The sequence below is a fragment of the Trichoplusia ni genome, chromosome 14 (assembly GCF_003590095.1).
Source record: "Trichoplusia ni isolate ovarian cell line Hi5 chromosome 14, tn1, whole genome shotgun sequence".
In the NCBI taxonomy this organism is placed as follows: Eukaryota; Metazoa; Arthropoda; class Insecta; order Lepidoptera; family Noctuidae; genus Trichoplusia; species Trichoplusia ni.
Window position 1 is genome coordinate 1,044,776 of NC_039491.1, and position 21,080 is coordinate 1,065,855.

The 21,080-nt window shown below is 34.4% G+C and overlaps 1 protein-coding gene across 1 annotated transcript in view; it reads right to left on the bottom strand.

Moving 5' to 3' along the window:
• Positions 1 to 461: 461 nt before the first annotated feature.
• Positions 462 to 21,080, bottom strand: part of LOC113500801 (acetylcholine receptor subunit alpha-like) — a 35,626-nt gene continuing 15,007 nt past the window's right edge. The window contains exons 4-9 of the mRNA XM_026881700.1: positions 19,010 to 19,178; positions 11,837 to 11,973; positions 8,136 to 8,282; positions 4,117 to 4,311; positions 3,431 to 3,674; positions 462 to 704 (exon numbers count right to left, since the gene is read on the bottom strand). Coding sequence (XP_026737501.1) covers positions 462 to 704; positions 3,431 to 3,674; positions 4,117 to 4,311; positions 8,136 to 8,282; positions 11,837 to 11,973; positions 19,010 to 19,178 — 1,135 coding nt within the window. The remainder of the gene's footprint in view (positions 705 to 3,430; positions 3,675 to 4,116; positions 4,312 to 8,135; positions 8,283 to 11,836; positions 11,974 to 19,009; positions 19,179 to 21,080) is intronic.

Here is a 21,080-nt window from a genome sequence, read left to right on the forward strand (position 1 = left end):
TGGCGCTAGTCTCACTGTAACTTGTTCACGAAAACCGCCACAAAAGCCCTTCAAAGGAGAATTAAAAAAGCAAAATTAACAAAATACGTTTGGACCATTTTCTCAAACAAATTACAGCACCTATAAAGACACCGTTGCTAATATTTATTGATTAATCATAATATTAATTGTTTCTATCGGAAATAAGACGTCAGGGTATATTTTCGACAGGCCTATGAAGTACAAATAATCGCTATTTAATTATTGCATGCGACACATTTATGAACATCGAATAACATGTAATATTTTAAACTAGAAACCGTTTTTCTATGAGGGCAGTATTATTTAAATATAATTATCTATCTAAAATTACGCTATCGAAAACGGTGTTTCTTAGAAGACATTTAGAATGTTCTACCAACACACTTGGAATAAGCGGAGGTTTTTCATACAACATGTAGGTACCTAAATAACGACGATTACTATACTCTGACGTCATATTTCCTTAAACATGTGACGTCACAATCCATTTTACGTTGGTGGGGACATCGTACGAGCGATGAGGTTGCGTATTGGTTAAAGTGCTTGTCTATGGGCACTCGGTCGTCGTAGAGTGTCGGTGCCTGCAGGATGATCCCTGCTGTGCCCACGAGTACTGCGAGCGTGAAGATCCACAGGAATAACCGGTCCAGTACCATCGCTACGTATTTCCAGTCCTCTTTTACCTGTCAATACATATTAAAGTTAAATTTGGACGTTGACTTTAAGATCTCAACGTGTTTTGGGAAGTCAAGCGATTTAAACGATTTTTTGGACTTTTTAAAAGATAGCTATCTTTTAAAAAGTCCAAAAAATCCTCTGTAATCATTTACAGCTGATATATATTATTTCCAAAAAAAAACTTATATAATCAAGTATTTTTTTTCTGACGAGGTTCAAGACCATTCAGTTGAACCTTTCGTAACTTGTGGGACTTTGGAATTTGAACCATATAAATTTTAATATCAGTCAAGACTGGTAGCAATAGTCTTTTAGGGTAAAAACGGAATCCTAATGCTGAGGCACCGTTGCCTTTTTGTCTATCCGTCCGTTACGGCCCGTTCGTCCCTGGATTGTACCTATCTCATTAACCATGATTATTATTTAATTTATGCTACTATGTTTCCGAAATACCAACCAACAAATACTAAAAATAGTTATGCCTACCAAATGGCCACTTCTCTACCTACACCCACCGTCCAGACATTTACAGCACAATATCGTATTACATATTCTTCGTGAGTACCTCATAGTTATAATAGTAATTTAACGATACAAATCATAACTTATAATACCGTCTTTATCACAACTTGGCGATCTCTGCCGGACCTATATTAGAACACCCTCACTAAGTTACATATATCTCTAGAATATTAATACTTATTGCCATTCTGGATTATCATAACAGTGTGTAATAATATCAAATGTAAGTGCGTCGTTGCCGAGATATGCGGAGCTGGTAATGGTGGATGCAGCCCATTCTTATTTAGTACCCGTTTGGTAAAGTGAATAAAGATATGGAGATTCAAAATGGCGTAGAGCTTGCAGTAGTTATACACGTTTAAAAAGTTTATAGGAGTTTCTTTTCAATGACTTGAAATTCTTTTCCAGATAATTTTGAGTCGATAAGGGCATAAATTCTTGGTCAATGTAGCTTGTACCTCAGTGGCTTAGTTTTTAAAGTGACTGGCATTTGAGTACTTGTTGTAGCTTGAGTTTTTTCATTGTTTTATTGCAAGTATAATATATTAAAATCCAAGTCTAAAAATATCCGTTTTTAAAGATTGATGTTTTAGCGAGTTGATTTTTAATGTGTAGGTGCACTCAGGTGCAGTAACTAGGTAGGTACCGACACACAGAATAACTCATTTGTATCAGGGCTAAGTGGTCGTCTTTTACTAGAATCTTTACAAACATTGCAGAGCTGAATTCAGTTTAACATCCTAATCGTCTAAAAAGGTAGGTAATTGAGATTCGAATAAAAAAAAATAAAACCTCGACATTCTTAACATAGTCAATTGCGACACAGATAATTCTAAGTTAATTTTCATTTCTATCTAGTTTTACCTCTAACGTACCTAAATAAATATTTAAACTAAGTCAAATAAAACTATACTATATAAACCAGTTAAAGTATCATACATTCTCCCGCATGTAACTCATAAAAGACGTAAACTTGGTTACGATAACATTTCAAGTGTATTAAAACTACAGAACAGTTTAGTTCACGCTGAGCTCGGCTAGCCGCCGGCGATGTCTCTACAACACTAAAATACTTTATGTGCCTGTAATAGTTTGACCTAACGTTTAAAACTGGAAAATATTTAATGCTTAGCTGTAAAAGGTTTACTTGGATCTTATAAACTAATAACATCTATGATTATGCTTTTTTTTATTTTTATGACTGTTTATCTAAAAAATAATGCACACTTCATTTCTGTTATTTAAATGTAAAAGATGTTTTTCTTATATATTTGGAAAATAGTCCGTGAAATTGATATATTTAACTAAATTCTTGATACAAGCATCTATTGGACTATTAGGTATGCTCTTTCCTTTTTGTTTGTTTGTTTGAACGCGCTAATCTCAGGAACTACTGGTCCAAATTGTGTTGAATAGACCATTCATCGAGGAAGGCTTTAGGCTATAAACCATCACGCTGCGACAAATAGGAGCGAAGATACAATGGAAAATGTGAAAAAAAAACAGGGCAGGTCTAAATGGTAACTTATATCTTCTACCCACGGGGACGAAGTCGCGGGCAACAGCTAGTTTTAAATATATCATAATATTATTAAATGTCATGCTTATATGATTTCCTTCTGATTCATTATTTGCTTTATAACATGAAAAGCATGTTTTCATATAAACTGCGCCTCTTTTGAAACAAGTACATGAGCATATTTATGAAGTATCACGTCGCGTACGTGTTATTCATTAATTATTTACTCTTGGTTAATTGTATTAACTGTCTTTTGTTTTCGATCATTACCTCTAATGAATAATTAAATGGAACATTCTTGTACGTTTATTGTTACCGTGATATTATTTTATTGCTCATATATTGGGTTAATATAACTAATATCTATACTTATATATTTTTCGCATTTGAGAAGTTGCGTCTAAGAAATTACTAAGAAAAAATAATTCAAGAATTTCATTTATAAAATTATCGTATCACAAAGTTGGTTAACATATTCTTAAAATGGGCGTGGGCAATTTTATATAAACTTATTCTATTTTTTATTTAATTTTATATTCTCTCTTATTTTTCTCACATCTGTTTTCCAATCTCTGGTGACTTTTTACTTATTTGCAATTCATGATTATTTGCACAAGACATTTACTAGAAAATATTTATTTGGTAAAACAAAGCTTGCCAGGTTACTAATAATAGTGTAGTAATACGAACCTTAGTGGAATCCTCCAGCATCCTCGTATGTTCCGCAATAAAACGAACACAAAAGCATGTCTTGTGTACTTCTGGGGGACACGCGGAGTGACTGAACCCCGGCGGAGGGTCTGGCACGGGGCTGAGGGTCTCGTCCTCCGCAGCGGGCCCCGCTAGACCCCCGAGGCCTAGGCCCGCGGCCCCACCGCCATCACTGGACCCGTGGACTAGACAGCTGCCGCCAAACCTGTTGCTGTCCCCCATACTGAAACATATCTTAATTTCAGCCATTTTGAAATATCATCATCATCATCATCGGCCTAACCTTTCCTCAACTATGTTGGGGTATTAGTGTTTTACGATGTGCGACGGCCTTTCTGACCTCCTCAATCCAGTTATCTGGGTAAGACGATACCCCTTACTTAGACTGGTTATCAGACTTTCAAGCCGCTTTGAAAAATATCTGTAAATATCAATGCCAGTTGTTCATTTGTTTGTCGACACCGATGCGTAATAAGATCGAAATTAACGGTATCGCAAACTAAACAGTTGTAACTATTCAGGCCACATAATATACCACAACAATTTAGAAGTCGTGAGGTATGTGCCATACACAAATATTTTAGTATTTTATTACTTTAATTCAGAAAACGATGTTAAATAACAACAAAATCCAAATTAATCTAAACAAGATTATAAAAACTTACCCCGAATTAAGATAAGTGGTATGCGTGAGGTCCTCTTTACTGGGGGTCCTGGTGAGAGGGCGCGGGGGCGCTGCGGGCGGGGGCCAGGCCCCGGGGGCGCAGCAGTCGTCGTCCGCGGCCGCCAGCCGGTACGGGTACAGAGGGCGCGCAGTCCCGCCGCACCGCACCACGACCCCACACGCCGTGTACCGCGACCTGTGGTACCGATACTATTATCTGGTTATTGACTCACCTGGTCACGACTTTCTGCTGTTGGTTAATCATAGTCGAGGTATTGAAGATCGAGTATTCGAAACAGAATCCAAGCTTTTAGTCCTAATTAATTTGAGACCACAATGTAAACATAAATACCGCTGTGAATTTATTCCAAAATACGGACGGAAGATAAGAGCGATAACTACAACATCTTCCAAACTAACAGAACAGGCTCGATCTTATGAATATTGAAATATACGAAATAATAACAATACCAGAGACCTCTTGATCGTTGATGATATTATAACAGTTAAATTAACTACGCCGAGTTTCTCTATAGATTCTGTAGGGTTAGCTACGACAAAAGCAATAAATTTGTATATGAATAGGGAAGCTACGCCGTAGCCGCCTACGGCGCCAAGCCCGTAGCCCGGTTTATCGGGAATAAATTTGCGATGCGCTGAATGAATAAATGTTTACGTTATCGATAGATACTTGTTCTTTAAAAACCTTTTTAAGTTCTTATTTTTCGATATAGTTTCAGGCGATATTGGAAGTAGAAATTCAGTGAAAAATATAATCGCTACTCAAATGCTTTCACTGAAACGTGGGTTGAGTAGTCAGTACGTAGGTACTTAATGATAGGTGAAATGTTTGTAGGTATAATACTAAGAAATATACAATTTCCATTAATATAACATTCGTAGAACGCAGTCCATTGGATCTCCGATATTCGACGAAATATCTCGGACACTACAAACGTATCGCTTTTCAGTTGGAATTCCTGAAATCGATATACATCGCCATAGTTGGTCTTACTAGGAAATTTGAGTTGTGTCGGTGAAAATAAATAAACTGTAAATTTATTGAAATATTGTTCTATATGCCACTGTTTAATATTTACAAGTATTTGATAAAACTTAATTTAGTTCTTCACACTTGCAATTTCAAATTCAGATTGTAATAAAAATATTTTAAAAGCATTTCACAGCTACTAATTCAAATTAATACTCCCGTTAATTTTTTTTTTCACATATTACCGTGCAATATGAATTCTGTATCTTAATGTTACCCGTTATTATGTCACTAAATGTTAAACAAAACAACATTGCACAGATCTGTTCGGTAGTCCAAATATCCTGAACAAGCATACTGTGGCCTAGTTCACGAAGTTTGCGACTTATTCGCTAATATTTACATTACCAAGTATTGATAGGTACGCTAAGAGTGGGCAGAACTTGTTTATCTTCGTCGTACGCTGACTATATTAATATTTGACATTATTGAGATCGGAAACTTGTATTTTTAGGGACTTAGCACATTTGTTGATGAGCTGGTTTCGATATCAGAGTAAATTATGGACTATTAAATGATGTAACGGTAGCCCGAATAGTTTCGGACCCAACCGGAGTTCTTAATCCCGTCCCGACGCGGCTGCTTATGATTAAGGACTCCGGTTGGGTCCGAAACTAGTCGGGCTACCCCGATAAATACGCGTGAGTAAACCGTTACATCATTTAATAATAATCATTCTCACGATAGTTACTATCAAAATTATGGACCGATTAAACATTTAACCTTAACCATTCGAAACTTAAACTTTGAATGTGAAACGTATTTTTGTTTTTATACTTTACTTACTTTCTTGTATCGCAAAGGGTTTCACAAACATTCGAGCCACACGCACAAAGACCACACGAAAACAACTAGACTCAGGATAAGCATTCGCAGATCACACAAGGGGCTGTCATACACGCGGATCGAACTAGCGGCAAGTTGCACTCTGAGTTTGGCATGGTGGTCTTAACCATTCGGCCGTATTGCCTATATTTATTATTGTTATTATTATTTATTTATTTATTTATTAAACAGGTACATGATAAAAAACATTAAATCTGATGCAATGTCCAACAAAACTATCGACATAGTTTGTCTGTTGGATCTCGTTAAACATTTCTTATACATAGATATCTAGGTATGTAAATTAAGTATAGTATATAAATATTAAGGTAATGTGTTAGTTAAATATTTTTTTAATTTTTTACTTAAGTATATGTATAAAGCACAAACAGTCGTATGCTGTTTTATTTCCTACTTTTCACGTAGGAGATAGTGCCCTTACTCTCTTTAGTACTGGAACCAGTGTCGTTAAATTGACTCAATTGCAGATCGCAGTCTGATACTTTACGTTTTACGTTCGGTTTACGTGAAGAAACGTCAACAGAAAGAAAACTGTAGTAGGTAACTGTAGAAGTTATTTAAAAAAGTCACAAGATTCAAATCTGTTAAATGTTTCTGATTATCAAGTCAGTGTTTTCCAACACTTTAGAAAAAATGGTAGAGTTTGAACTTAGCACATATTGTAATGAGTTACCTATGTCCCATGGTACTTTATGGGAGTGACGAGATATTCACCGATATATTAGCTAAAAGCCTTTACAATATTGTCGCCGTTTTCACCCTCATCTTCATTCACAGTCGTTGTTTGTATAGATAATACACCGTACTAACACCTGCTCGCATATGCCACTAAATAAAGATGTATGCAAACCAATATAGGTGGTAAAGTTGTCACGATCCACTCAGCGCACGATGAATAAACATTTTTATTTATAACCTCATTTTACATATTGATAAAAATACGGTTCTGGATACCAGATACGCAGTCGTTCTATGTAGATACAGATACCCACGTATTAGATGAGTCTAGAAAGTGTCTCAAACATAGTTTGGGGCAAAGCTGAAAATGATACCGATTTTTTTATTTACAGCACCTTAGTTTTATTTTATATAAATGAATGACTAGAGCATTTTGAAAATTTATCTATGTGTCTGGGGTTATATAAACATTCAAGTCACTTGTACAAAGAACTAGGGGTGGGTCACTGAAATGCTTGACCTAAGCGGGGATCGTGGTGATTTCACCCACTCGTCTATCCAATGAAATCAGTCAAGCATTAACTCAGCGTACATTTCAAACTCAATACATTCGCGATAGATTTCGTGGATTCCGGACGGAGGCCGTAATCTGTCTCAGTGCTCCAATTACGTAATATGCGGTAATTGTGTAACCACACCGATGGCCGGCCTTATAGCACTTGCTGCCTAAGGGAATTACGATGCCCAGTGGCTATCCGCACGAATAATTCATGCACCGGTTAACTGACAGACCTAAATACAAATCAACAGTTTGAGCATTAGCGCTGGGGAGCTGTTAGACCCGATGTAATTGCGCGAATAGTGTTTAGTTGATAGCTTACTATTACACGAGATGTTTGTCTTTGATAAATAATCTACTAACGCTCAAAGATACACGATAACAAGCTCTACTTCAGACGCAACATAAAAACCTTTTTGTGTAAGCTAGAAGCATAAACATCTCACAAAAAGGCTGCTGAGCTCTCGTCATAAAATTAAAATATGAGCCCAGACTGGCAAAGGTGTAAAAACTGAAAAGATTTCATTAAATAGGCGCCCAAAAAGACGACTTGTGTTGTATCAAGCTTTTAACAATTTTCATGGACGCAATCTTTTCGTTCGTTCCGTTTTTGCTTTGTAAGTTGACGCTTAATATAAAAGTTGAGTGAAGCAAGAGCCGCGCGAGCGAGGAGGCGCGCGCTGCGGTGCGGGCGGCGCTCCCGGCGAGTCTTTTGAACTTATAATTAATTTAGACTTGTTACTGATCCGCGGTAGGATTTACGAGCTGGACCGCGCGAACCTTCATTTAAAGAAACAATTTCATAAACGAGTTAAGTCCGAGTTAATTCGACTTTAATTGCGAAAGTTGTTGAGAAGTTTAGAGTTTAGAAAGCGTTGGTACTCACCTCGTGGTGTCGAACTTGTACTGCGGTCTTTTCATGAAGAGTAGCCGCGGCAGGATATGTATGAAGACCCGCTTGACCCACGGCGCCATCCGGTGGGTCTGCGGCGAACGGAAGTGGACGTTCAGGACCACTACCGTCACACATATACTAAAAGCAATAAAAGCTGTGATTACTTACAGGTACGGACGCAATTAACGGAACATAATGTTACCTAATACAACCGATTACACTTCGACCGTAATAACTTTATATTGGTGAGTTAATAGTTGTATTCGGAGCAACAGTTTATAATACAGTCAATAGTATATATATATCACTGTACCTAAATAAATATTAGCACAATTATAATTTTAATTTTGTGAACCGTTTACAAAATTGAATTATGTTAAATTCTCATACATCATTTTAGTATTAATTCTGTTTGTTTATTTGTAAATACATATATTCAGTGCGAATATTTCCTATTCCAATAAATGTATAAGCCCTACTTCACCATGTGCATTCATATTTATAATCCTCTTATAGAATGAAATAAATTCGTTATAAAATGAAGTTTGTATCGATAAATCCTACTTCTCTGAACGTTATATTCTCGATTCAAGCAAAAAGAAATGAAATGGAAATATATTAAAGTTCACATCAAGTAGGTCGTATTGTGCCTTCAGGAAACTGATATTACGGATATAAACCTTCTTCGTAATGCAATATCTTTTCTAGTATTATATGGTTTGAAAGCTATTATAAGAGTTTTATTAAATCAAAGTGTAAAATATATTCGAGTCAGAAAGAATATTTTTTTTTTCTTTTCATAAAAAAAAAAACAAATATTGGGGTCACAAAAACAAAAATAAAACAATGGATTTTCAAAAAAAAGTCTAAGACTCCTGATTAAGCTAAAAATCTTTACAAAATTATTTTGTGTTTAAAATATACCTATCTCTTGCTATTAATTGATCGTCAAACGTTATTTCTATTCTAAAACGAAAACGAACATAGCATTGAATTAAACAGACAAATGAATAAAGTTTAAGGTTAATTTCGAATCAGAATAGACAAATCATAAATAACGATTCCCGTGGGAAACGACAGTTCGCAAACTGTTTATTGTAAACTAGTTTATTGTGAACTAGTTAACGTGAATAGACGTATTATGTTATTGTTTACTCGCGAGTGATTGAATAATACATCGTGATTCGAATCGCAGCCATTGATGCAAGCTGGTTTGTTTGAAGCTGCGGTAATTGTAACTGTGTGGAAAACTTACTTATAACGAATAATTTGTATTGTGGTGTTTGTATTTTAATTGATGGAAAATTAAAGAATGTTAGTGGAATCTTTACACAAAATAATGTTTTAATTAACTTTTCAACATTACTGCGACATTTCTTCTCTGTGGAATGTCAACTCCCGCGTTCTCAAAAAAAACTTAACTTAATTACTTAACTTTGCCAAAATAACTCAAATCTTAGTAATTTAAACTTAACTTAACTAAAATTTTAAATTTAATGAATGCGTAATTGACAAATGTAGAAAATCAAATAACTTGTACAACATCAATATTATGACATATCAACGTACTTAACGCTCAAAAACGAAACCTACTGAAAACTGAAGCAAAATCTTATTTACATCATTAAATCAACTACAATATTTAGTCAAATATCACACGCAAATCATAACTTTTTAACTTGATCGCGTCAACAAAAGTTCTCAACTTGTTTCTAACATTATCAAGTGATACTTTGACTTCAAAAACATGGACCCTGTATAAATATAAATCCTTTTGAAGCTAGGACAAGCAATCTAATATCCTGTTTGAAAAGCACCTTTTAATTTATATGGAAATATGGTTAGGGCCGCCCACGATGCCATGTTCAAATAGAATTACATTTTTGTCAAAAATATTTAAAACTTTTTGCGTAATTAAAGTATGGATTGTTATGGAGATGGAAATTATTGTATTGATTGATAAGGGATTTATTGAATTTAATTCATTTAAATGATTGCTAAGAAAATTTGGGTCAGGCATGTGCCCAGCAGTGGATTGCGACCGGATGATGACTGTGATAAGAAGATGGCAAAGGAAAATAGAACAACTTTTATATTGTTTTTTTTTTAGTTCTGCCTTCATATATATTATGCCAAAGTTTTGTTATGATATGTTGTTGTTTTATGTTTAAAAAATCAATACAAAATTGTACTCTTAAAACAGTCATTTCTTGAGTTTTTTCAAGGTATAATACCACAACATTTTGTTATAGCATAACTAGAATCACTAATATTAACGTTTCGAAAGTATTTAAAAAGACACTTTCAATGTAATGACATCTGAATGACACAGAATATTTGCATCCAAACGTTCCAAAAACAGCCTTTCCTCAAATCAAACCTTTTCTCATTGTTTCACAATTTCTTTACAAAAAACTCGGTACGTCAACTTTATTTTGTATTTTAATCACAAGATAGCGAGGTTACTGAGAAGGCAAGTCTACAGAGCTCAGTGTTGCCACGAATCGAAACGAACCGGACAAGAGAACCTTTGACTCAGTAAGTGCACTTTGTTTCGAAACAATCTTAATAAAAAGGAAAGATTTACGTCGCTATATTTCACTTTATGATAAAACTTGGAGAAAGAATTTGCTTTTTGGATTTAAAATCTTTGTGAAAATTTGAGGTAGAAATTGTGTGTTTTTTTTTAATTTTGTATTTAATCTTGACTGGAATTAAATTATGTCATAGCTTTTATATATTGGCTAGATAAACTTGTATTAAAAATGTAATATTAGGTATATTATTCGTTTATTCAAATAATGTTGGAAACCAAAATGAATTTCTAATAACTAATATTTTAATAATCTTTTCCTAAGATACTATAATATCGTGATTATTGTTTCTGGTTTAAAGTTCTTTGTTCGATACCAATCTTACTGCGTTCATAACACAATAAGGATAAAAGGCTTTTTATAAGTAGCAAAGAACATAATTATAATCCTTTGTTACGTCGTGCCGTTGAAAAAACAACTTTATTCCTTTAAAATAAAATAAAAATATACTTTATTTCAACTTAAAATCTCGTACGTGCTTCGAAAGATTTCTGAATACCATAACATGTTACGATGTGCTACAAACAATCTTGTCAACATATGATATTTCTGTTTTTGTATAAATATGACACTGGAATCGTCGTTAACAAGAAAATGGCGTCGTAAATATTATTATATCGTAAATAACACATAAAGCTGACACTTTTAAGAATATTAGAGACGTTGCTTACAAGATAATGTCGCTTCCATCTTGCTTTATTCGCGATGTTGATAGTTTTTTTCTCTTTTCGGAGATGTTGTAGATTTAAGTTGTACAAACATCGTTTGAAGAACATCATTGAAAGAAAATTTTATACTTTTATTTATTATGAAAAATATATACTATTGCGACTCTGCCTCAAACTTTATGTTATTATTTTTGATTTATGCATACTTAATAGAAAAAGAGAGGATCAGAGGGCATACCACGTTAAAGTAATACAATACGTTTACTGTGCTGTGTTAGCTGTGGAAGTAATACATACGCGACATTAACTGGCGTCTCTTTTCCACAACTGAAGTCCGAAATGCCCTCTCCGAAGTACATCGTAAATAAATTATATATAAAGAAAAAAAGAACATTCGTACCTACATACATGAATAATGAATCCATCTTACCTTATAGATACTAATATCATAGCAAATATAAGATATTTCCCGAGAAGCGGCACCACCAGTGACGTCGGCGGGATGATCTCCACGACCAGCAAGAAGAACACGTGGAGACTGATCAATATCGAGATGGATAGCGTCACCTGGTAACAAAGACATACTGTGTTAGTCATTGTACATATATTAAAACAAGCTGTTGCTCGCGACTTCGTCCGCGTGGTTAGAAGATACATATGTTAGGAATTTTTGAACGGAAGCCATCGAAGATGAATATTTTCCCCCGTTTTTGCCACATTTTCCATTATATCTTCACTCCTATTAGTTGCAGCGTGATTTTATATAGCTTAAAACCTTCCTCGATTTGAACCACTAGTTATTGAGATTAGCGCGTTAAAACAAACAAACAAACTCTTCAGCTTTATATATTAGTATAGATTGTATTGCTGCGCCCTCAAAACATGTTAAGACTTCGGATCTGACTGCTTCAGTAGTACTACAGCTAAGCTTCCGGATAAAACTAGACATACTAAAGGTTTTTTGAAGCAGGACTGTTGCTGTTGTGAAAGCGATACGCGCGACGTCACGCATATTGTAATGGTCTGTCTCGTTTCTACAATGCAAACCTTTCTGCCCGAATATCAAAAGCACTTAAATAACCCGAATTTAAAGAATTATAAAAAAGCAGTTACACTTACTTCAAGTTTAAAAAGAATAAGATTTTTTCCCTTCATTTGTAATACAGAAAGTCCTTACAAAAATAATAACATCCTATTACAAGTCCTTGCGTATAGTCAAGTGCCTAAACGCTCATTAAAAAGGCATTCGCTAAGAAAAAGGGCGAAACGACTGGTAGAGGCATTATGAGTATCAATTTATTTTACCAAAAAACATAAAACTAAATTTGACGAGTTTGTTCGACTCTTTTATAGCCCCAGAGGTCTTATAAAACATTTAGGTAAACTTGAAGTCTCATCTTCAGTTTAATACCACTTTAAAAATAAATAATAAAGTGTATACTGTAAAAGTTTATAGGTCGTAACGAATAGAGGTCATATGCTAGGGTGCGAAGAAAACTATTTCAAAAGTCCAGTCATGTAGTGTTTTAACAATTATGAGATGAGTGGTTGGTGATTATGAGAAATTTAGCATCTTTTTGGCACTGTACCCAAAAGGACAAAAGAAACCTTATTGTTAAGGCTCCTCTTTTGCACTTCCATCCATCCATACGTCTGTCAGATGTCACAGATGATGTGCTTTTTGCCGCTCCGGGAAAATACACCATGATTCACATAGAAGATAGGAGAAGAGGAGGAGCTCGTGGCTAAGCTATAACCGCAGAAGTTAAACGATCACAGGTTAAGCTATGCTTGACGCGGTTGGTCCGTAGATGGGTGACCATCTTTGTCATAAGGAGTTCCTCCGTGTTTCGGAAGGCACGTTAAATGGTGGGTCCCGGCTGTTATTGTTACATCTTTGACAGTCGTTACAGGTAGTCAGAAGCTTGAAAAGTCTGACAACCAGTCTAACCAAGGGGTATCGTGTCGCCCAGGTAACTGGGTTGAGGAGGTCAGATAGGCAGTCGCTCCTTGTAAAACACTGGTACTTAGCTGAAATTGGTTAGACTGGTAGCCGACCCCAACATAGTTGGGAAAAGGCTAGGCCAATGATGATTCACATAGAAGATAAGTAAGGATTGGTATCTACGTTCATCAATTTCATGTGTTTTTTTATGCAAACCTATTTTTTCTTTATCTATTTGTACGGAACTCTCAGTATCGCTAACCCGACTTGCACTTGAAAGGGTTTTTTCATTAAATCGACATAGAGTTTATTTACCAGAAATTCTTACGAACCGGGATGAAAAATAAAGTCCTATCCTTAATTGGATTTTTATAGCAGCGCTCCGCGTTTTACATGTCTAGTTTCCGTTCCCGTGGGAATAAGATAGAAATATGATTTTACAACTATGTATATAAACGTTTTTTATTCTTTGATGTAGACTTATTTTTATAATCGGATGTGTGGTTTAGTTGTGCAAAGGAAGAATCCCAAATTCTTGTTTTTAATATCTTTTTTAAGAAAGTTTAGAAAGTCAAAATGGTTATGCAATTTACTAATATTACTACTTTTGTGTGTACATAAAGTATTAAATGAAATAAATAATAAAAAGTTTTCTAATTTAATTTTGGCAAAAATTCAATCTATGTAACCTATACTAAAGTCCATTAGTACAAAGAGCTTTACTGTACTACTTTTAATAAAATAAACATTCTCCAAACTAGAAACATCAACCATATTAACAAAGTATTATTATCAAGTATAAAATAGTTTTAATCTAACTAAACTATATCACAGCACCTAGCATTTAATGGCCCGCTTATAACTTAATAGGACGAACTTAGTTAATGCCTTTAACTTTTAACAAGGAACGAAAATGACGTCACATTACATAACCGTAATATCCACAGCTTTTATCGAAAAGAATTCTTACTGCCTCAAAAATAAGGTTGGAAGTTTGATAGCAACTGGGGCTATTTTCGAAGTTTGGGGTGTGATCTAATGTGCCAGGATTCACTTGCATTCTCGGCGTCTATGAGAGGTAATATTAAAAGACATTTAAAAAAATTGGGCTATCAAGCAGACGGGCTTTTTTTTTTATTTTAGATAGAGATTAAAGTAATGATTGAAAGCGATTATTATATTAAAATTTACGCTGCAGTTTAATAACTTAATAATAAATTTGTTTTTTTTTTGCACATAGGTCTACCACCGTCGATAGACCGGTATCTTTTCTTGATCTTGTTTTACCAAAATCGTTTAAAGAGATCAGATAATCAGTCGTTCTTTGTAAAACATTGGTACTTAGCTGAATCTGGTTAGACTGGAAGCCGACCCCAACATAGATTAGTTGGAAAAAGGCTAGGCCAAAGAAATGTTCTATCAAAATCGGACGAGCAATTTAGACATGCTAGCGTATCGTACAGATCCACAGTTATTTCCCTCTCACAGTATTTCGAAATGGAATTATACAGGATAGAGTAAAGTTCCCATAAATTGCTAATTATTAGTGTGTAAGTTCATCGCCAGTGAGCCAGTGGGGCACTCAGACTACATTCAGGGATCAAACTTTTTAACTAGGTAAAGTACCCTTAGTTAAGGAGTTAGATGTTCCGAGTGTTCGGTTACAACACATTATGTTCAATTAGTCTTTACTTAGTCTCAGCGGGGCCGTGGGAAAAGGGCTGAGGAAGGCTTTTGCATTATAGTCATTGCTTATGGCTGGATTATGAAAAAAGTGTTGTATATTTTGTGAGTTTGTGCGTATCTTTGATGCAAGAATTTGCTCTATTTTTCTAAAATTTTGTAATTAAATCCTGAAGTTGAAATATGGTTGGCACACTTAAAGTCGTAGCTAGTGATATCAAAATTTGTTTAATTTAACTTTAAAGCTTCATTTAATTTTTCTAAATTGTTTGACTACGGATTGGATTGATTTGTTAATATCGTTTTACATTATCATCAATACAAAGGCATTTTAAAGCATCAACCGTTGAAATATTCACAGATGTTGTGTATCTGTTGCCGCTTTATCAATGAAAATAAAGATCGAGGTTAAGCAACCTTTGTTACGATCGTAAATTTGATGGGTCATAAAATTTATTTGCTGTGATTCGTACAGTGCCCTCACTGTCCGCCACAAATGAGACCTTTTTGCACTAAAGGAAGAGGTTCTTAATTCGTCTCTTTTTTATGTTCGTTACCTTAGTACTTCGGACTGGATGACTCTATTTTTATTTCATTTAACGTGAAATAGCTGTCGTTGGGTACTATAAAATATCCATCAAATTTCGTTTCTATTTGAAGTGTATTGTACGATTGTGTTCTTAATATTTAAACCAGTACTAACACTTTTTCAAAATAGGTTATAAACACATTTTAATCTAACAAAAATATTTGTTTTTCACCTGACTACATTCAGGTGCCTGAAATTAAGAATAATCCCATTTATGCTAATATAATAAAGTTTTATAAAAAGTAATAAAGAAATCCATCAGTAATCGTATTCGAGTAATTTGAACCTCGGGGTTTGTAACAATATTCAGTGAGAAAGTTCGCGGCCCCAAACTTCCAACAAAATTTGAAACATTTTTGTTAATTTGTTTTGAAACTCGTTTCAATACCAATGTAGGAACTTTTGCACATTTAGATTAAATTACAACAATAAAAATATCGCCTTTTAAGCTCTTTTTTGCTGGTTTGTACTTGATTGGGGAATAGGGATGATGACTGGGTATAAAAAAAAATCTCATTAGTCCCTCAGTTAAATAATTGAAAAGTATGAGACACGTATTTTTTCCTTTTTCAGAAAAACTAGAACTGACATAGATTAACTGCTTTAAAGTTTAGGAGAGGGGGCTTTTGACGTAACGATAGAGTAAAATTTATACTCAATCGTGACGTCACGCGTAAGTTTCATTCACTTTAATTTGGTCAATTTATGTTTGCGGGACAAACTAAAAAATACGTATCCATTACTATACAAAAAACTAAAAGACGGACACTGCAAAAAAAAAAATTGTCGTCATCCCTATTCGGTACTAATGACCTTATTTTTAAATGTGACGACGAGTGTGAGTTACGCACACACCTATACAAATCATGTTTAAATGTCTGCCCCTTTAGCCCAGTGACACTACGGCAGTCATTAGACGATAGAAAAAGGAAGAACTCGTATGTATGGAGATGACAGGACGAAAACATGTGACTGATCGAAACGAAATGACAATTTCATTTAATCAAACATTTTGTATTGACGATAGCTGTTGTTGTAGCGGCCATTTAAAGCATAGTCTCATTGAAAAATATTTTCGAACTAGCTGTTGCCCGCGACTTTATCGCATTACTAGCTGTTGCCTACGAATCGTCCCCGTGGGTAGAAGAGATAAGTTATGATTTACATATACCTGCCCTGTTTTTTTTCACATTTTCCATTGTATCTTCGCTCCTATGAGTCGCAGCGTGATGGTTCATAGCCTAAAGCCTTTCTCGTTGAATGGTCTTTTCAACACAAAAAGATTTTTTCAATTTGGACCAGTAGTTCCTGAGATTAGCGCGTTCAAACAAACAAACAAACTTTTCAGCTTTATATATTAGTATATGGATATAGATATATGGATATAGATTATGAAAATATGACTGAGGAATTTGGTTTGATAGTTTAAAGTAATTCTGGAAAGGAAGTTGAACAAACAATTTCTATATTGCAAATACTCTAAAAACCGGTCTCGCAGCGTAACATCAGTAATTACTTTAATGCAGAGCTATGTAAAAACAGCGATATCCCTAAGATATTCACCGAGATTTAATAACGTTAAGAAGCACTTCGTTAAAATTTTGATACTTTATAAAAAGAAACAATCTCTTCAACTGTATAATATTGATTGTAGATAGGTGGAGAGAAAATATTACTATACAAAACTATTGGTTTATATTTTCCGTTTTCCTAATTTGAAGAATCGTCTCTCTTCAATGGACAGGCAATATTAAACGGTGATTCTGTCTGTTGTGACTAGGGTATGGGTTTTAATGAAAAACTCAATAAGTGGTCACGGGGTCCAAGTAAAGCCTCTTAGATTGATTATGCACATGTGGTGGCCAAAACACTCTCTGTTATAACTTCAGTTCCATTCACAAAACGTTTTCCTTTGTTTATTTATCGGTATAACACATCTAGTATATTGCTATTAAGTTTATTAGGTCAACTAATGATAACGAATTTATGGAATTTAAAGTATTTCAGCATTAAACAGTCATTAATAGTGTTTTGATATATGGTAAATAATGCACATTAGACGAGTCAATTCACATTTCTTATTAAATCACTTCATATTTAGTGAAATAGCCTCTTTTTTAGATACTTTTTGCCATCTAATAAACAAACCACTATCACTACGTAACAACTAAAATAAGCAACATATAAAACGGTTAAGGTAAAAGAATATACTTCGCAAGCAATCGAATGGCGTTATCAAAGAAAAATAATATAACTTGGATTCAGCATTATGGGATGCGAGGCGGATATTTTGGGGAGCGTCCCCTGGCGGCGGTACGTAATCGTTTGCCGCTGACTAGACAATCTTAATACCGCAGTATTATCTATCTGAAATCTCGGAAGGATATTTACAATATTCATTTATTTCTGCACTCAATCTCATTAATTTTCATGCGAAGCCATCTTATGCAAGATGTGGTCTGTGAGTGAAATACTAATTAATTTATCATTTCCATGGAAAAATATCTTGGTTTTAACTTTTAATGGATATTTTTTTTTTATAATATGCTTATGAAAACGTTATGTGTTTGTAATGTAGATATAAAAAAGGGCTGTTTAACGTTGCCAAAATTTAACGTTCTATTGTGATTTGACTACTTCAAAAAAATCTTATAATTTTTACCACATGTTAGTAATTGTAGGTACTTATTATGTTAATTAGTATGTACTCCTATTTTCCGTCCTCTTTTCTGGTTCTATTTTCGAACCCCGATCCTAATATTTGGAAGCCAACAGATATATTTGTTCCGAACACAGATTTGGTATAAGAATATAAATCACACGTTAAACACATGTGATTAATGTGTGCGTGAGAGATTTATGTGTTGCTGAACCCTAAAGGAGATACGATTAGGGTTAACGTAGGAAAAAGGTGAACGGTTATGTTTTTTCGGAATTTTGTTTAAGTCGATCGCGTAAAGATGGTTTAAAGTTTAGTAGGCTTTGCGTGCCATATTTACAAAAAAACTACGGATCCAAATCGAAACTGAGTTAGTAAGAGGTCTTTGTGGATACCTACCTTATGTACAATAAGACTTGACTAGAAACCATTTTTTTAGGAGGTAAGACTGTTAGAAAATTAAGGCAAAAGGAATATTAAGATACGTTGTATTCACAGTTTTTGCAGCTGTGAATGCGGTGGGAATTCTGAACATTTTTGTCGCGTTTACTGGTCTATTTTAAAGATTTGGATTACCCACAAGCTCACATACAAAGAGCTTATATATTACTATAAAATGAATTTAAGCTCTATAAATGTTTTTTTTTCTCCATATAGCATTAAAAAGCCAGTACCTATTATTAAAATTCAACCTTTTTATAAAAACCTTATAAGTAACTTGACAAACCTTTTCTCCGCTGTCCGAAGGCAAGTAAAACGTGAGGACGGTGAGGAATGAGATCCCCATGCAGGGGATGATGATGTTGACGGTGTAGAAGAGGGTCTTCCTCCTCATCGTGATGTTGAAGGTGATGTCCAGGTACGGCTCGTCGCAGCACGTGTAGAACTTCTCGTTCCTAAACAAAATGAAGGTACACATAATATAAACATATTTTAAACGACTTGAAAAAGAAAGAGGGTTTTATTTTTTTTATTTGTCTGTCCTTTGTTTTTTTTTGTTATCTCAGTATTTCGGGCTGGATGAACTAATTTTGTTAATATTTTTTTCATTAAAAGTGAAAACAATGCATTTGGTCCTATCAATCTCTTCAAGTTTGTCTCAGTGATTTTTTATTGGATAAAGATTATTTGTTTTGGATTGATTAAATATGTAAGTCCGTCGTTACGGTCCAACATATCTACGATACAGCTGTTGAAACCAAAATAGATAAGTACAAAAAATAATATTTTTTGCCATAGTCATTATATTTCATTATCCATGAAACAAAAAAGAAAAAATAACCCCTGCGATGAATAATTTACGCCGTTTTCTAGTTGACTGTTTTAAATACCCAGTGGACTTAGTAATGCATGCATAATTAACCAAAACACTGCAAAGTGGGTTGAATTTAACCTGAAGATTAGATTACCCATAGTGGAACTGGCGAAACAAATTAAAAGCTAACTATTAACAAACATAATTCTTAATTAGCGGACTAGCCGGCTGGGCGTCAAAATGTTCACTTTACCGAAAAGTTTCGACTTAAATACGAAAATTGTGGTTAAAACTCAGTTGGAGACAGTTTGTGTTGCGAATGTTGAAAATTCGTAATTATTTTCATGTTGCATTATTTACATTTGCAGTTACACAACGTTTAAAAACAGACCCCTGGTTATATTTTTATTAGTATCACGTCGGATTTACGACAAATAAACGAAATAGTCTAAAGAAATGAATTCATTTAAACAAGTATTGGTCACCCGTCAAATTTATATCGGTATCAGCCGCTGCTTAGCCTTATTTTTTTACTGTTATAGCTGCAATAGATCGTCATCGTTGAACATTGTGTAGCTGTTGATGAGTCCTACTAGCAGACGGGTAGATAGGGATCCGTTTTTACCCTTTCGTTTCGGAACTCCCAAAGAAATTTAATAAATTAAGTAACTTTTCATACAAAGAAACATTTTATGAAAAAAAAAACCCAGCTCTTTTTCAATATAAGAATTGGCTATTCCTAAAAAAAAGTTCAAGTATGATCGGGTCTTACCGAAATACTGTATACGATTGTTTATAGTAACGTACAAATGAGACACCTAAACTCTATCTCAGAATCGTATCTTATATTAAATCCTTTGAACCTCAACAGTTCCAATATAGCTTCGAAAGCCTACATCCTCGGCTCAAGTTAGATCGACAAGACTAATAGCGCTGTACCTACCTACGATTGTCTCGGCAGTAGTACCAAGATGCTATGTGGTACATGGTATAGAGTGCGTTTCTCAAACTGTATACGGTTGGTTAAATCATGTATGTAAGATTTAGATCATACTATAGCACATCTGTAGTTCGAAATTGGAATTGATTTTAAAGGATTATTTGTGTTTAAACGGATTTATACAAAGGAGGTTGTGTAAAGGTGACCTATTTATGTTTGTAGTTAATTTTGATTATATTTTTTGGTTATAATTTAAATTTATGTTTTATAAGTGTGATGGAAAGAGTAAGTCTTTAGGGAGTCAACTTTAATCTATCTGGTTTGTAGCATCTAATGATATGTAGGAGACCAACACCGTCTCCAAAACATGATATAAAAGAGACAGAAAATTATAATAAAAACAGAACACAAGAGTCCCACGAAAGAGTCCAAAACATAAAGAGTTTATCCAACAGTCCCTCCAGCTAATGCCATTAAACAAAATACAAAACATAATTTACATACTCAAATTGCCGCATCGAGTCACCGTGTAATCGAAACTCGTTCCCGGCCTCGAAACACGGCCTTAACCTCACAATTCTCTTTTCTGGTCCATTATATTAT